Here is an 18042-nt window from a genome sequence, read left to right as displayed (position 1 = left end):
CTGGGGTTGTGAATTGTAGGCTCATTTTTCTTTGTTTTATGTCTAAAAACCACTTATGAGTGAGTACATATGATAATTGTCTTTCTGGGTCTGGCTTACCTCACTCGGTATGATGTTTTCTAGCTCTATTTGCCTGCAAATTTTAAGATGTCGTTATTTTTCTCTGCTGTGTAGTATTCCATTGTGTAAATGTATATTTTCCTTACCCATTCTTCAATCGAGGGACATTTAGGTTGTTTCCAGGTTCTGGCTATGACAAACAAAGCTGCTATGAACATAGTTGAGCACATGTCCTTGTGGCACAATTGAGCATCCTTTGGATATATACCCAAAAGTGATATTACTGGGTCTTGAGGAAGGTTGTTTCCTAATTTTCTGAGAAATCACCACACTGGCATCCAAAGGGGCTGTGCCAGCTTGCATTCCCAGCAGCAATGCAGAAGTGTTCCCTTTAACCCACAACCTCTCCAGCATAAGTTGTCATTAGTGTTTTTGATCTTGGCCATTCTTACAGGTGTAAGATGGAATCTAAGAGTTTTATATTTGTTTAAATATGTTTTATATTGGTGATCTTTTAAAATATGAGATCTTGGGGATGACCCCCTAAAAAAATAAGAAACAAAAAGGTTACTTCTTAGAGTGCCGCGTGTCAGGTTGACAAAGAGCCAATGGTGCAGCCAGTTTCATGTCAGCTCACAAAAATTAGAGTCATCTGAGAGGAAGACCCCAACTCCCCAACTGAGAAAATGTGTCTGTGAGATGGGGCCCGTAGGCAAGCCTGTAGAGCATTTCTCAATCAGCGAAGGACGGGAGGGGCCGGTGACTGGGCTTCCACCAAGACCCAGTGGGCAGAGGGGGTTCTTGAAGAGCTGTTCAGGGAAGGTGTCTAAGGAAAACTGCCCAGCAAAGTTCATCTCTGTGGCCAACATCTGAGAAATAGGGAGCAGTTAAAAGGGGTTCTGTCTGTCTGGGCTCAGGATTTCAGGGGCTCAGCCCACAGCCCTTGGCTCTGCCGAAACAGGGTTATTATCTGTTAAGTTACTAGGGCCATAGATGGCAATATAAAAGTCAGCAGAAAAGCTAGCTATATGAAACCTGGGGACTGGCATTGGGGCGGAGGGAGCAGCATATACAAAGACTGGGAGGCAGGCAGGAAGGAGTCAGAAGGTGAGGAGCGGGCTTTAGGAGAGGGAGGATGGAAGGGACAGCAGAAGAGGAGCCAAGAGACTGACCACTAAGACTTTGCAGGAATCCTACCTTGGTGACACTTCGGACTCCTGATACCCAGAATCAAAGGATGGTAACTTTGTGTGGAGTCACTGCCTTTTGGTTAGTTTTCTTGTCACTGTGGCAAAAAAATACTGGGTAGAAACCACCTAAGGAGGTGGGATTCATTTGAAGAGTTCAAAGCATAATTGTTTGGCTTTGGGACTTGGGCACAACATCATGATGACGGGAGCACGTCAAAGGGGAGCTGCTTGCTTACTGCATGGCTGAGGAGGGACCGCCTTATGGGATGAGGTCACCCGCACTCAGGCGAGCTTGCTCCTGTCAGCTCATCATCTCTGGGAACACAGAAACACTCTCCCAACACCCCGAACGGCCTGGCTCTCCAGTCTCCTGGGTGATTCTAAATGGCGGTGAAGATCAGCATCAATGCTTGGAGTTTATTTGTGCATTGATTTATTTCTATTTATTTGAGACAGGGTCTCACTGTGTAACCCCAGTTGGCCTGGATCTTAGATCCACCTGCGTCTGCCTCCTGAGTGCTGGGATAGTTTGGGATTTGCAACACCATAAGAAGTGAATTGTTTTGGGGGCTGGAGAGATGGCTCAGTGGTTAAGAGCATTGCCTGCTCTTCAAAAGGTCCAGAGTTCAATTCCCAGCAACCACATGGTGGCTCATAACCATCTGTAATGATGTCTGGTGCCCTCTTCTGTCCTGTAGGCATACAAGCAGACAGAATACTGTATACATAATAAATAAATAAATAAATAAAGAGAAGTGAATTGTTTTGATGGACGCCAGAATTTTTTTAAAGGGGACCTCCCCAACCCCCGAGACAGGGTTTCTTTGTGTAACAGCGCTGGCTGTCCTGAAACTTTGCTTTAGTAGACCAGGCTGGTCTTGAACTTACAAAGATCTCCCTGCCTCTGCCTCCTGAGTGCTGGGATTAAAGGCATGTACCACCACCACTCACCCAGTTTAGGTTTTTTTTTTTTGACATCAGAATTTTATCTTCTCTTTTATTCTTTTATGTGTAGCAATTTGTGTGAGGTCCTCTTTCATGCTGTTCATCAGACCATTTGCTACCCTTCTAGGCAAACAACTTTTTCCTGTTTCCGTAAATTCTGTGTCACCCCCCACCCCCACCCCCGGTAGTGAACACTTTGAGGTCTCATGTGTGGCCTGCTGTGTGGGTGTGGACACGGGGAGAATATGTGGTCCAGTTATAGACAGTCAGCTTGACTGCACGCTCATCTATCTGCGTGTACAGGTACAGACTCGGAAGCTCCCGTCCCCTCACCTCTGATAAGACACAACTAGTGTTTGGGAGGGGGTCCTTCTGCCTGCGACTCTTCTGTGATGCTAAATAGCACTTGAATGGTATCTGTAATTCTGTGTTCAGAAGAACAGGAATTAAGTGTCGAGACTCAGGCACCCCCTTTTAGAGTAACTCTAGGGCCTAATAAGAACAGGAATATGGATTTTTTTTTTTAGGATTGGTAGTAAACCATGAATATGGATGCTATTTTAGGTCGGGGGAAGTAGTTGGTAGCCCTAAGCTGTCTCTTATATTTAGAAGCCTGGGTCTAGGGTTACATATCAAGATTCGTGCAGGGAGCTGTTTTGCTGATTGCAGCTGTCCTGCCGTTTGCCAGAGCTAATTTGCTGATCCAGGAGCTGAGGCCAGCGATTTTTATGTCTGCATCTGCTTCTGCCCATAACTTGTGGGTAGGGACAGGGCCGCCTCAAGACATCAGCCATGATGAGCCATGCAGAGGAACTGTGCTCCCTGAACCGCCAGCACCAGCCCCTCACAGCCAGCCAGCTCACCCATCTGCGGAGCCCTTTGTGTGCTCCCTCCGTGGCTTCCTTCTACACTCACATTTGCCTCTGTCCCTCATGGGGGCGAGCAGACTTCCTGGGTTCTCCCTTAGTGGGATTTGAATTTCAAAGCCGAGTCCGGTTTCCGTGCTTGAGTAGGTGCCCAGGGAATGCAGGCTGGATGAGAGGAGAGTCTACAGAGTTGGGAAATGGCTTTGAAAGCTGTTTGGTTACTCTGCTCTTGGAAGGTGTAGTTAGAACAGAAGGCCTGATGTGGACAGAGTTTGAGTTCTTCCGCCCAGCATCTGTCTCTCCTTCTGGTAAACACTCTCTGGTTTTTCTCTGGGGAGTCACCTTTTCCACACCCTCCATCTGTGAAGATTGTCTGGCACTACCCTCACACTCAGCCCCGGTGTTCCAAAAGCTGGGGGGAGGGGAGAGAGGCTGCTGACTCCTTGCTGCAGTCAGTTTCTATTGGCCACATCTGCTTGATGATGGTTGGATAGTCTATGGGTTTTTTGGTTTTTTTTTGTTGTTGTTTGTATCTGACCAATTGTACATTATCTTGTACAATTAATTCTCCTCCCACCCAGTAACTATGGAAGCAAACGCTTTAGCTCCATGGGTGGTGGTAAGACAGTCGGGAAAGTCCAGAGCTGTTGGCCGCAAGCTCATCACTATGAACCTATAACAAACACAACAATCCGGGGATGAGAAATGTCGGGGAATGTTTCCAACAACCCAGCACGCCTTTATCTAGTCTTCCTCAACGTTCTCCCTCGAGTTTTGCAGTTACGTGAACAGTGAACCCCACTTTTTGCTTCAGCCGCTCATCTCATTGAGTGATGTGCTAGGACATCCCACTTCCTTTTCCTGTTGTGAAATTCCCCCACAGAAGATACCTGAGAGAAAGGGTTTGTTCTGGGCTCCCAGTTGGAGGTCACAGTCCTCAAGGTAAGGAAGTCACAGCATCCGGATCCGGATCCGGAGGAGGGAGAGCTGGTTACATTCCTTCCTCAGGAAGTAAGAGGTGTGTGTGTGTGTGTGTGTGTGTGTGTGTGTGTGTGTTCAGTTCCCTTCTGCTCACCTTTTCATTCACTCCAGGACCCTGCGTGAGGAATGGTGCCCCCCACAGTGGGTGTGTCTTCCCATCTCAGTTAACCTAATAGAGATAATCCCTCAAGTCTTCTTTCTCTTGTTCACAAGTTGACAGTGGAGATTTACCGTGGGAAGAGGGCCAGTCCAGATATTATAAAATGCTCTAAGGAAGAGAACTGTCCCATATTGGGGCCCTAGGGGCCAACAAAACTCAGAGCCCCTCTGATCCCACTGTAGATCCCACTGATAAGAGTATCATCTTATTTTGACTTTAGCTGAACTAACATTTTAAATGCCTCGCAGGTCAGATATAAGTTAGTTTACCAACGGGGGCTTCTCTAGCCCCATCTCTGCCCTTTCTATGGTCTTCTCTGTGGAAAAAGGCTGAGGTGGATGAGCAACATTTTGATTATGGAAGTTTCTAGAAGATTGAACACAGCAAGAAAAAAACCGGACTCATACAGCACGGTAAATGGGCTTACTTAAAGTCATTTTTATTCTGCTCTCTCAGCAACACTTTCCACTGGGCAAAAGAGACCAGAGACCCAAACACACACAAACAACAAGATGTGAGAAACAGGACCTAATAGGCTGGAATGGCGCTGGTGTCCCTGAACACTGAGCCTCCCTTCTGAGACAAGGGCTGGCTCATGACACACCTGGGTGAAATGACCGGTAGAGTCTCGTGTCCATCAAGCTTTCTCTTTGTTGCTAGGGTCTAGTGTTTCCACAAACGCCTTAGATCCACAATTATCATGCTCCATATCTGTTTAGTGCATCGAGTTTCCCCCCAGGGGCACATCTATTATACCAATTAATTTTCATAGCGGTATGAGGTAAGGAGGTAGCCGTTCTTATCTCCATTCTTCAGAGGAAGAAACTTGTCTAAAATCAACTTGCATAGCTAGTGCCGAATAAGGAAATACAGAGTGACTGGTGTGGCCGAAGAAGCCCCTAAGCCTGGCACTCAGAAAGCAGATGCAGAGGGATCGTTTTTTAAGGTCATCTTTGGCTATATAGCAATTCAAGGCCAGCCTGAGTTGCCTGAGACAACCCTCCATTCCCCCTGAAAGACATAGAAACAGACGTTTGGAGTCTCCATCACTTGTCCATGCAGTTAGAACAGGGTACTTTGCCTTGCTGATGCTCACTGTCACCGTGTTTCCGACATTAATTCTGGAGGTGATTTTCTTTGGCCATGAATATCACCTATTAGGTTAAGCACTCAATATCTACCTCTGAGTCCACTTACTTAAATAATGCAGAGCATCAGTCCGTGACGAACCACGCGTGGAAGCTAATAACATCACCAAGTTCTGTCTAGCCTGAGACTGGACCTGAAGGCTGCTGTTTCTCGTTGCAGGGCTGGGCAATGACTGTTCTGGTAGGAAGGTGTGAAGGAACCACTGGTACCTCAGAGAGAGAGATTCTCCTTGCAGCAACCAGGAACGAGAAAAGATAAGGCAGGAAGCAGGTCTTCGAAATCCAGTGTTATTTGCTGTTGTATTTATAAGTTAGCGATCACCTTGTGTACCACCCATGGCCCACGCTTTACACACTGCAAAATCCCTAGGCTCGTGGGGTAATGGCATCATGAAGCCGGGGCATTCATACCTTAATAGTTGACGACGGATAGGGAAAAAAAATGCAAGGGTATGACTCTTTCAAGTAGCATCCCGGAAAATCAAAGCTCTTGCCCGAGATTTGCTAAAAAAAAAAAAAAAAAAAAAAAAAAAAAAAAAAAAAAAAAAAAAAAATAGGTTGGAAAGAAAGCCACGTTCCATAAAATAACCAGTTTATTCCCACAGTTGGGTGAAGAGGGTGCACATATGCCTGGGGTCTGGGCTCGTTTTCAGACTCCGCGTGATGAATGCAGACAGAAGCAGAAGGGGGGACTGCTGGGACACATTAAACATGGCACAAAAGTCCGGAAGGCCTGCGTGAGCGTTGGGGCTGCTGAGGGAAATGGTGAGAACCTACAACACGGGAAAAAAAAATCTGTGAATTCAAATTACTGTACATCTTGAAACATGCTACAAGGTTTGGATTCTATTTTGTAAACACCAGCATTCACTGCTCTCCTTGGAAACCACTGGCTCCCCTCAAATCCAGACCCCCCCCCCATGAAAAATAGTGAGGTTTCTGGAGTTCATCCTCACAGAAGAGGAATGGACGCAGAGTTTGCCGAACTGAGGCAGCGAGACACCGTTTTCTTGTTTTTCAGCAGTCAGTGACTTTGGTGGGCATGTCTGTGCCACTCTGATTTCCTGCGTCCATTTGCCAGGGACCTGCCTCTGGAGAGTCCTGGAGGGAAGGATCTCACAGTCTGAAACCGAGGATCCACTCCTCAGAAACTTCTTGGGAGGTGTCAGATGAGGACCGTCCACCATGCTGCCCGCTGACTGCTGGCTCTTCAGGGGCTGTGTGGTACAGAGAGAAGGAGACAGTGTGTGTGAGAAAGACATGGGCTGGACTTCTGGGGGTGGACTCTGAGGGCTCACTGCTCTTGTCTGAAGAACCCATCCTGACTAGAGGTTGCTCAAGTGGGCTAGTGGGCTTTCATGCTTTTGGCTCTAAGCACTGGTTTTCTTCTGAAAAAAAAATTTTTTTCACCTGAAAAATTGTCAGGAGTGTTTATCACGAGCTATTGTAGGCCATGGTGCAATTACAGCTTATAGCAATTGATAATTCAGGTGTCAACCCACCCGAGAAATTATCCTCAGATAGAGGAACCCTGCCAGGCAGAGCTGGCAAGGCCACTGACTCTGGAAACTGTTGCTTTCATTTGTAATTTTGCTTGTTCAATAACAGTTATGATAGCTCCCCATTACCGTGTATTTCCATGTAATATGTACATGTAATCTCATGATTACATCTCAATCATATTTGTGGGTGTGGTCAAAAGGACAGCATCTCTCTACACTATGTTCTCCACATTTATGGTGAGAAACTTAGAAGCCTATTCTCTATCATTAGCCTTACTGACAGAGCAAGTTAACCAGACATGTGTCCTTCTGGACAGACCACTTCAGGGAACTTCCACAGATGTTACGTATGAAATTGCAGGCGTCTGGCCTTGTAGGCCCTAAGCCTTCAGAGGATTTATGATGAATCGGGGTGGTGTTGGAGGTGTTTGTTTTTGTTTTCTCTTAGTCCTTCAAGAGACCAATAGCACCTAACTGACTATGTCCTGATATTATTAATCACACTTAAGAAATGTAAAATAATGCACATATTCTTTGCTTTTTCCTTCGATCTCTCAATGGTGTAGTTTTCTTCCTTTGTAACCTGTAGCAGCCTCTTTAAAATGATCTCTGGGACCTCCTCACTGCTGAAGCTGCTGTTAGTTACAAACTAGCTGGTAAGTTTTGCTACATATCTTCAAAGACTGCCTGTGTCCTGAGAATATGCCTTGTAGTATTTTATATTACTAACAAGTTGTTAATGAAAGGATACACACACACACACACACACACACACACACACACACACATACTCCACACACACATAGATACTCCACACACACACACACACACACACACGCACACACACACACACACGTGCATGGAATTTGTTACAGCCAAAGAAATAGATTGAGAAGAAATAAGATAGAGAGGAAGAGGAAGGAGGAGGAAGAGGAGAAGGAGGAGGAGAGGAGGAGGGAGGAGGAGAAGAATGTAAAATAATTAGAACAGAAAGAATTGAAACGGAGTATTGTAACTTGGGATTGGAATTGAGACAGAATCAGAGCAAGGAAATTATAAACGATTAGGACAGAAGAACCGGGGAAGAGGCAGTGGGATAGAGAGAAATACAGAGCGCGTGACTAGAAAGAACATTTGAGAGAAGGTTTTCTTTCCCCTACAGCCATCAGACTTTTGTCCTACGCTTATTGCGGCTTCTCTTTTTGAACTCCGAGTGAACACGTTTAAGACAGGCCCTTGAAAGTTTTCAATAAAAAATGTATTTAATTTTGCGTGTGGTCTGTGCAGAAAACATTCAGATGTTACAGATGCAATTACATCCACTGTGCGGCTCTGTGCCTCGGGCTCCTCTCTAGTGACTTTTAGTTCTCAGTGTTGGGTAGTCTATGTCCTCTGGGCATTTTCTTTCTCCAGGTGTGTGTGGAGTGTGTGTGTGTGTGTGTGTGTGTGTAATATGTGTGTGTGGACTGTGTGTGTGTGTGTGGTGTGTGTGTGGACTGTGCTTGTGGAGTGTGTGTGTATAGTGTGTGGAGCGTGTGTGTGGAATGTGTGTGTGCATGTGTGGAGTATGTGCGTGTGTGTGGAGTGTGTGTACATAGTGTATGTGTGTAGTGTGTTGTGTAGTGTATATAGTGTGTGTGGAGGTATGTGTGTGTGAAGTGTGTGGAACATGTGGAGTGTGTGTGTGTGTGGGTGTATGTAGAGCGTGTGTGGTGTGCGTGTGTGGAGTGTGTGTGGAATATGTGTAAGCACGTGTGTGAGCATGTATACACATGTGTACTTAATGGGGTCATATCCATTCAGTATTCACTGGGGTTCGTCTCAGGACAAGTACCTGAGGAAGAAATGGGAGCAAGCTGTGTGGGTAAAAAGAGGAAGACTGCTCCAGGCATTGGGGCCAGCAAGCACCAAGGAGGATGCTCAGTGTTCACATGGAAGAATTCAACTGCTGGAGTGGAGAATGCACCGTGAGAGGGGCGAGGGCAGGCGCAGCCAAGCATGCAGCCTTGGAAAGGAAGTGTCCACGTTTCCAGCCACGTGACTGTCCTTCCCAAACACAGCACTGCTTGTCTAATCTGCCCATGTGCTCTTTAATTCTTTTAAGGGCTCCCCTTGTTCCAGACAAAGCCTCCTGGAGCATCCTTGCACAGGTATGGCTTCAAACCCTGGCCACATATGAGAATTACCGAGAGAGTCTTAAAACCCATCATGCCTGGCCTTGTAGCTGGAGAGTCTAACAGTGAATCATAGTGAATCATAGGCTAGTAGTTTTTAAAGTCCCCCAGCATGACAAGAGTAGAGAATCCCTATTTGCCATGCATTTCTGTGCATTTGCAACTATGGTGTGTGTGTGTGTGTGTGTGTGTGCGCGCGCGCGCGCACGCGCGTGCGCATGCGTACACATGTTTGTCCATGTTTGTGAAGGTCAGGGTTGCCCTGGTATCCTCAGTCACCTGCCCACCTTCTTTTTTGAGTCAAGGTCTCCTACTGAGCCTGGAGCTTTCCCATTAGGACAGACAGACAGGCCAGCGAGCCCTCCCAGTGCTGAGGTGTAGAACTGGTGTGTTAGTGGGTACATGGGAGCACGGTTATGCCTGTATCCGAGGGGATTGACTCTAGCTCCTCCCACAGACACCAGCATCCATCCACACGGCCCGAGTTTCCTATAGAAAGTGGCTTGTTATTTATATAGAACCTACAGGAATCCTTTTATTTCCAGATTGTTTAACTCTGAATACAATGGAAGTGTGGAGATTGTTGCTATGCTGCATTGTTTAGGAAATAACAAGAGAAATGTCAGTTCCTATGTGATGAAGATGCAATATTGTTCTAAATGGTTTTGGCCCGAGATGATTTAAGGATGAGGGACCCACAGGTGCAGAGGTCTGACTGTCCATCCGGAGAGGCAGCCACGAAGACAGTCCCAAGCTACTCCTGTACCAACGGTAAAATAGCCAGTGTCTCACACTCTGCCAGCTCTGATAGCCGTCTTTCAACTACTTCAATCTGGCCAAGAAAAAAATGCAGCATTTAATGAATGTTTAGACTGTGTCTCCTTGCTCACTAGTGAAGTGTTTCCATTCTTTTCCTTTTGAGATGGACTCTCACTTTGTAGCCCAGGCTGTCTTTAAACTTGAGGCCATCCTTCTGCCTCAGCTTTTCCAGTGCTAAGATCACAGGCCTTAGCTTCTGAACGTGCTGTATTCTCTTTCTTCATTATATCCCAATCTACCATTGTTGGATGCTTGGCTTTGGATCCCCTGTCTAAGCTTACCTAAGCTAATAAAAACCCTGCTCAATCTTTGAGAAATAAATCCCCATTTTTATTAGAAATAAAATTTCAGTGAAGATATATTTATGTAAAAACAATATCCAAGAAGTCCTGTCCAAGCCAATTACACAGTAAAGAACACAAGTTTGCTTTTTAAAAATATTTTAAAGTTAAATTTATTTAATTCTTTCTCTCTCTCTCTCTGTATATGTGTGTGTTCATGCATGCACCACAGTGTGTGTGTGTGTGTGTGTGTGTGTGTGTGTGTGTACATCAAAAGACACTTTGTGGGAGTTAGTTCTCTCCTCCCACCACGTGTGGTCCTGGGGATCACACTCGGGCATCAGACTTGGAGGCAAGCCCCTTTGCCCCATGATCCATCTTGCCAGTCCCACTCAGATTTGCTTGTGTGCTTTTGACAAAAGGCCAAGTTCTTGTTTGATTCCACCTCAGAACACGACATGTGCCCTTCCATTCCTGATTACAACAGCAACCTTTTCTGAGGGCAGGAATGGGTGGGTTCCTGCCAGTACCTGTACAAGACAGGTGCTTTCATAACAGAGAATAAATGAAAAGTTATCGTGTACCTCCTAATGGGTACCAGGGACACCGAGCCCCCTTAGGTGGCAATATCTGCTTATTACACATGTCCTAATGGGCACTTGGGACACCAACCCTTCTTAGGCGACAATTCCTGCTTACTCTGAACCTCCTAGTGGGCACCTAGGACCCCCTACCATTCTTAGATGGCAAGTTCTTCCTTAAAGAAACCTTAGGATGTGAAGATTCTTGTGGCTACAAAGGACAAGCGAGCGCTAGTTTGTGGGGGTATGGTTTCATCTTAAAAGACAGCATCTCATTATACATACCAGGCTGGCTTCAAACTTGTGGTCCTCCACTCTCAGTTGAGACCGAAATGAATGTGACTCCATGCCCAGGTAAGCAATCTGAGTATAGTTACAAATCTATTTTAGCTCTTCGGATATTTCCAAGACCACACAGAGGTAGTGTCTGGCGATCGTGTTGTATATTTATTTTACTTAATGGCAGATTCATGCTATTCTACAAATGCTGGAAAACCTGGCTGCTGCTGCACTCAGTGTTCATGAACATGGATGGGAACCCAACCCTTTCCCTCTTAACGAGAGCCTAGAGTGTGTAGTGTTTGGGCAGCCACCAAGAGCTCTATACAGCCAGTGACTTTGGTTTTCGATCTCTTTCCATTCTTGGAAATGTTTGGGGAGGCGTGGTTGCATGGAGCTGACCAGATCTGCCTGAGAATGTAAAATGGAGCCCTCCTCTGGAAGCTTTCAAGACGAAGTTTGATTGTACTCAACACCAGAGAAGATGTAAAATGATCTTACATAAACTGGGCGGTGGTGGCGCACACCTTTAATCCCAGCGCTTGGGAGGCAGAGGCGGGTGGATCTCTGTGAGTTTGAGGCCAGCCTGGTCTAGAGAGCGAGTTCTGTGAAAGGCTCCATAGCAACACAAAGAAACTCTGCCTAAAAAACAAAACAAAACAAACAAACAACAACAACAAAAGCACCAAACACCAAAACCCAGAAAAAGCTGAGCCTACTTGAGCTAACTGAGACGGCCTCTCTGTCACACAGCCGCCATTACCTTTATCCAGGCTTGGTCTTGCTGCTAACAAAGTTCCTTTGGTCCCATGGGACATCAGACAAGGAGCCACGTGAAGGACCATGAGGAAGGAGGAGGAGATGCAGGAGATGAGGTGTCAGCAGGTATCTTGGGTGTGGCATGACCTCTGCCCCAGGGAGCTGAGAAATCCCCTGATCCCTTGCAGACAGCAGCACTAAGAAAATCCCTTGTCCTCTTTGACCCTGTTCCTGACTACAGAGCTTCAAGTTTTCTTAGGTAATAAGATTATCTTTTGTTCTAGCAGATAGCTCTTGGTTGGTCCTAGATAGACTAGCGATGCTGGATTGTTGCCATGGAAACCAATCATGTGCTGAAAGGTCAGTAGTTTTCAGTCCTATCTCTTTTTCCCAGGGAAGGAAAATAGGCTGAAGGCTGAATTGATGTAATTCTTCATGCCAACATTGTGGAACCCCTGTAGCCCTTCAGAGAGGCGGGGTCTGAAAAGCGTCTAGATTGCCACCCACTTGTGCCTGAGGGTAATGCACACAGAGTGGCAGGGAAGCTGCCACCCTTTCCCTCTCTCCATCAGGATGCTCATCGACACACCTCAGCGATGTGCTTCACAGCAAATGAGTACCCATTTGTGCTTCCTTGAGTTCTGTGAGCCAGCTACACAAATGAAAGGAGTCTGAAGCGGGGTCATGAAACCTGATTTCTGTCTGCTAGAAAGCCACATTTAATGGGAGGCTTAGAACTGAGCTCTCGAGTAGCTGAGTCTGTGGGAACTGCCTGTACCTCTTGACGAGGGGTATCTCAACCGCAGGGCATCCAGTTGGTCTTTGCTGAGAATTGCTTGTTGTGTGGGGTACTCTGCCAACCTACATTTGGCCACAGAAGTGTGCTGCCTTGAATGTATAGAAAAGGGAAAACATCTTATCTTTTATGTTAGGCATGTAAGCAGTCTGGTTTTATGGCACATACCCATGGGCGAGAATGTTTTTCATTAAATAAAAACAGTAGGGCAGTGGTTATGTGATGTTAGAACATCGAGAATCAATACCTTGTGAGATAATACATATTTTAAGATCACTCCAGGGCTTTCTGGGTCCCAGAGATCTGCATTTACAAGTCCCCCAGCAGAATCTGTGGCAGGCGGTCTGAGAGCTGAGGGTGCTTTGAAAAACATGGCCACCGAGACTTGTTTCACCTCGCTTGAATCTTCAAAGGACTTAGGAGGAAGCTCAACCTGCAGACATGGCAGGGATGTGTATATATTTCATCTGTGGGTTCATCTCTGCACTTGGCCTGGCAGCTTGAGGGCAGAGAAGTTCTAACTTTGAGAGACTTTAAGTATCTGATGCGGTTTGAAACCAGAACCATCTGACAAGACATTGTTCTCTGCAAAATACTAAATATTTGCATGATTCTCAGAGCTTCTGAACTTGGTGACATGAAACTGTCCCCAAACATCATGTGATTTTCTTAGGTAGTCTATGGAATTAGATGAACAAGAGCTTTGTGTGGGTTTAGTTACAGACTACCATGGTCTGGGACTATTTAAAGAAACACTAGAGAGACATAGGCCATTTGAGTTCTATTTTCCTGCTTGATTATTATTTTCTTGATGAGGATAAATACTAACTACTTTTAATAATGACAATAATATTTTTCAGTGTCAGAGACCAAATCATAGATATTGCTCATGTCAAGCAGTTACATTACCGCTGGGCTGCATTATTTTTAATTTTTGGGGATTAATTTTTTGAGATAGGTACTCATATAACCTACGCTGATCTTGAACTTGCTATGTAGCTGAGGATGACCTTGAACTCTTGATCTTGCTACGTTGTCTTTCTGCCTCTCAAGTCAGCTGGGATTACAGATATATACCACCATGGTGGCCACAAAAATCAATTTTTTGTTTGTTTTTAAAAACTCTTTACTTTTTATTATTTTTATTTAAAGAAGTGTGTGCATTTGCACAGTAGTACAGGACTCTTGGAGACCAAAAGAGGGCATTGTGTCTCCTGGAGTTGCAGTTAGAGGGGATTGTGGGCCTTCTTGATGTGGGTGCTGGGAACTGAACTCAAGTCCTCTGGAAGAACAGCAAATGCTCTCAGCCTCTGAGCCATCTCTCCACTTCATTTATTATTGGTTTATTTAGATTTGTCTGTTTTTATTTTCTGGGTATGAGTGTTTTGTCTACATATGTGTTTGCCCTGTGCACTTGCCTGGTGTCCTTGGAGACCAGAAGGGGGCATCAGATCCCCTGGAACTGAAGTTACAGACAGTTGTGAGCCACCTGAGTAGGTGCTGGGACCTGAACCCAGGTCCTCTGAGAGACCAGCCAGTGTTCCTAACCACTCAGCCATCTCTCTAGCTGCGGCTTGTGTTTGCTTTTATTTGGGATTGGGTCTCGCTATGTAGTCCTGGTTGTCCTGGAGCTCTCTAGCTACACAGAGACCAGGCTGGCCTTGAACTCACTGAGATTCTCCCACCTTTACACCCTGAGTGCTGGGACTAAAGGCATGAGCCACCGTACCTCACTCCCCTGTTTTTTAAAAGACAAATACTTGGCAGTTTTGCAAAATCTCCTTTAGAGAGGAGTTTTGAATTAAACTCAGAAATATCCATTCATGGCTCTGCCTTACTTGGGCTTGACATCCTCTGCAGTCAGATTTCCCTTCCATGAAATCCTTGCTGGCTTCCAGATTGTTCCCACAGAGCCTGCCGTGGGGACGCCCACACATCCGTAACCCTACCCTCTCCTTGGCACTGACTTAGGACAAAGTAGGACAGGGAGTTCGCTGATGTGAAGGAAAACCGACCACTGTGCTGAGGGCTGCCCTACTGTGCCTTCTCCTGTGCAAAGGAAAAGGAAGAAGTTTACCAGGATTGGACCAGAGGCTTCCATTTAACACTGGGCTCTAAATCCTCGGGGTGGAGGGAGGGGGCCGATGTTCAGAGCTGAAAAATTGCAGATTCCCAGGCTCACGTCTGATTCACCAGTTGGAAACCTCTGGGCGTGTTTTGAATAAAAATGTCTATAAACCTTTCCAGGTGATTCTTGGGCAGCACAAAGCTCGGGGACCTCTATTTAACAGTCCCACATGCCCGTCCAATTTCTATGAAGTAGGATGGAGGATATTTTATTTCAAAGGACTGCGGAGAATTTTGTCCTTAGCTTACTTCAGCTTACTGGAAGATTGCAATTGATTTCTTTCTCTATAGGCTACCCTGTTTCTCTCTCTTTCTGTCTCTCTCATACACAAAGGACAAAAATCTATTTATCTGTGGCAGGGTCTTAGTATGTAGCATAGACTGGCCTCAAACATTTCCTCATCTCACCCTTGCTAAGAGTTCTAAGCTATTTGAGTTTCTTCTTGGGATTCTAACTCTAGAAACCCCCCTTTTTGATAACTTGGACAGAAATGTACCTAAAAGGAATCTGATCCTGCAGGTAGGTAGGAAAAAAGAAGTCTGAGCATTTAACAGCTTGCCCAGATGACCTGTGTGTTAGCTTTCGGTTTTATTTTGAGACAAGATCTCACTATGTGGTTCAGGAACTCGATATGTAGAACAGGCTGTCCTTGAAATCATAGAGATGTTCTTGTTTCTGCATCCCGACTGCTGTGATTAAAGGTGCACCCAGGTCAGAGCTAGGATGTGAGTCCTGGTAAAACTCACCCAGGTCAGAGCTAGGATGTGAATCCTGGTAAAACTCACCCAGGTCAGAGCTAGAATGTGAATCCTGGTAAAACTCACCGAGGTCAGAGCTAGGATGTGAATCCTGGTAAAACTCACCCAGGTCAGAGCTAGGATGTGAGTCCTGGTAAAACTCACCCAGGTCAGAGCTAGGATGTGCTCTAACCATTGTGAGACACAACTCTTGAGGAAGAGTGGCTGGGTGACCTCAATTCATAGCTTTTACTTGTATTAGAGAAGCTTCAATCATAGGCATGCACACATCAATGCCTTGACACTATCTGGAAACATTTGTACTATGAATTGTGGAATTCCTCATGAGTGAGGACTTCTGGGTCCCTTGTTCAAAACACTTGGGTGTGATGTCTTAGGGACAAGCATCTCTTTTTTTTAAAGAAAATATTTTATTTTTGAAGTGTGTGTGTGTGTGTGTGTGTGTTATATGCGTGTAGGTGGGTGTTAGTGGGGGCCAGAAGAAGGTGTTCGATGACCCTGGAACTGCAGTTAAAGGCAGTTGTGAGCTCCCCAGTGTGGGTGCTGGGAGCCAAACTCAGTGCCTGGTTAAGAGCAGGAGACAGACTTCACCAGCGAGCTGTCTCTCCAGCTTTGGCAATCCGATGTTTGATCTGAATGTTCACCTCAGACTGGCACCTCCGATTGGCTCTAACCTGCAGGTGTGAGCATCATTTTCTCTTTTAGTGTGGGTTTAAACAGTGTGGCTGTCAACATCTCAATCAGATTTCCGACTCCTTTTAAAAACGGGGTCAGCATCCTGAGGGGTGGTTGCTCCCTTTCAAATGGCTCCGCACAGTCCCCATTGTTTCCTAACCTGAACACCACATTCATGTACGTCCCCTGCCTGACCCTGGACATCTGTGTTTGGGCTCCGGCTCCTTACAAACCTCGTGGCATTGTCGCCCCATCAGTGAATGCTGGAGTTGATCACAAAGCAGGAACAGCTCATCCCCGCCACTGGGCATACTGGGAAAGTAGGCAATGATGGACAGGTAGCGAGAAGCTGTGCTCCAGAACCCAGAACCAGGGGTGGGACCCAGCTCAGAGGGTAAAGAGCTTGCTGTGTAAGCATGATTTCAGATCGCCAGCATCAACATTAGATCCAGGTGTGGCAGTGTGCGTCAGGCATCCCCGTGCCAAGGGCAGAGACATCTGTCTGGGTTCAGAGAGAGACTCTGGGTGAAACGCTAAGGTGTGAGGGATGAGGGACACGTCCTAGCATCTGACTGCCACGTGACCTGCAGAGGTGAATCCACCTTTACACATATATGCATCCATGTGAAATACACATACATGCATGTACACACACGTGCATGCACAGACATAGACACACAGGTGCATGCACAGGTACAGATGTGATCACACATGTGCACACACAGACACACATACACACAGACGCACACATGAACACAGCACAAAGAGCTGCAGCTGATGGGGAACTTCAGCCAATCACATTCTGTTTAGGGTGTGTCCCCCTGGGGCCACACAAAACAAATAAAATATCCATGTGCGCTTGCCGCTTCCTCTCTTTTGCCCACTGAGTCCCCAGATCGCTGGAACCTTGGTTTTGTAAGTTTTCCTTTCTTCTGTTTATTAAAGCTAAATCTTTTATATAAAGCTCATCTGGTTAATTTTTAACTACCGATCGACCACGCCCTTTATGCAGCTAAATCCTATCTTCTGCCAACCATCTGTACCTCGGTATCCTTCCTCGCAACACGGCAATACCTCTTGAACTCCTTCTAGTGTTTATGTGTGAAAGCTCCAAGTTATCTGCTGTGTGCAGGATGGGCGCCCATGGCAGCTGCTATGACTGTGACTGTCTAGTTCTAAGTCTGATCTGGGCAGTGTGTGTTTTCACAAGTCCTCAGAAATGAAACCAAGACTGACTTCCTTCTCCCGGAACGCTGTCCTCCGAGCTTGGCTCATGGGTGCACAGTCCTGAGCTCTCTTTAGAGTCCTCTTAGCGCCCGAGGTCCTCTCCCGTCCCGTCTATAGCAAGAGTAGCAATAACTTTCAATAAGTGGTCTGCGTTCTCAGTGTGCTAAGAAGCAGCCGTCAAACTGCACACGTCCTCCTTCTCTCACCAGCCTAATCCGTACAATAGCTTCATGGGCTGTGAATCACAGTTGGGGAAACTGAGGTCTGAGCAAGTTAAACAGTTGATTTGGGGTGAGTGGTGAGGACCTAGGTCCAGGCAATAGTACCAAGCTTGTACTATTACCTATGCTTCACAGTCTCCGACACACACACACACACACACACACACCACAAACACACACACACATACCACACACACACCGCCTTCTTTAAGAATGAAGCTCCGACACACACACACCACACATACGCACACACACGCACACACACCACAGACACACACACACATACCACACACACACCGCCTTCTTTAAGAACGGAGCTCCGACACACACACACCACACACCCCCTTCTTTAAGAACGGAGCTCCGACACACACACACACACACGCACCACACACACACCACACACACACACATACCACACACACATCGCCTTCTTTAAGAACGGAGCTCTGACACACACACACCACACATACGCACACACACGCACACACA

The 18042-nt window shown here is 46.2% G+C and overlaps 1 protein-coding gene across 1 annotated transcript in view; it reads right to left on the bottom strand.

Annotated features, from left to right (window-relative positions):
- Window positions 1-4688: 4688 nt before the first annotated feature.
- Tmem233 (transmembrane protein 233) overlaps window positions 4689-18042 on the bottom strand; it is a 49400-nt gene continuing 36046 nt past the window's right edge. Inside the window, exon 3 of the mRNA XM_087897694.1 lies at window positions 4689-6567. Within this exon, the coding sequence (XP_087753820.1) occupies window positions 6561-6567 (7 nt within the window). The 3' untranslated portion in view covers window positions 4689-6560. The remainder of the gene's footprint in view (window positions 6568-18042) is intronic.

This window comes from Myodes glareolus, chromosome 2 (genome assembly GCF_982192425.1).
Source record: "Myodes glareolus chromosome 2, mMyoGla1.1, whole genome shotgun sequence".
Classification (NCBI taxonomy): domain Eukaryota; kingdom Metazoa; phylum Chordata; class Mammalia; order Rodentia; family Cricetidae; genus Myodes; species Myodes glareolus.
This window is presented reverse-complemented; position numbering and strand designations above follow the sequence as displayed.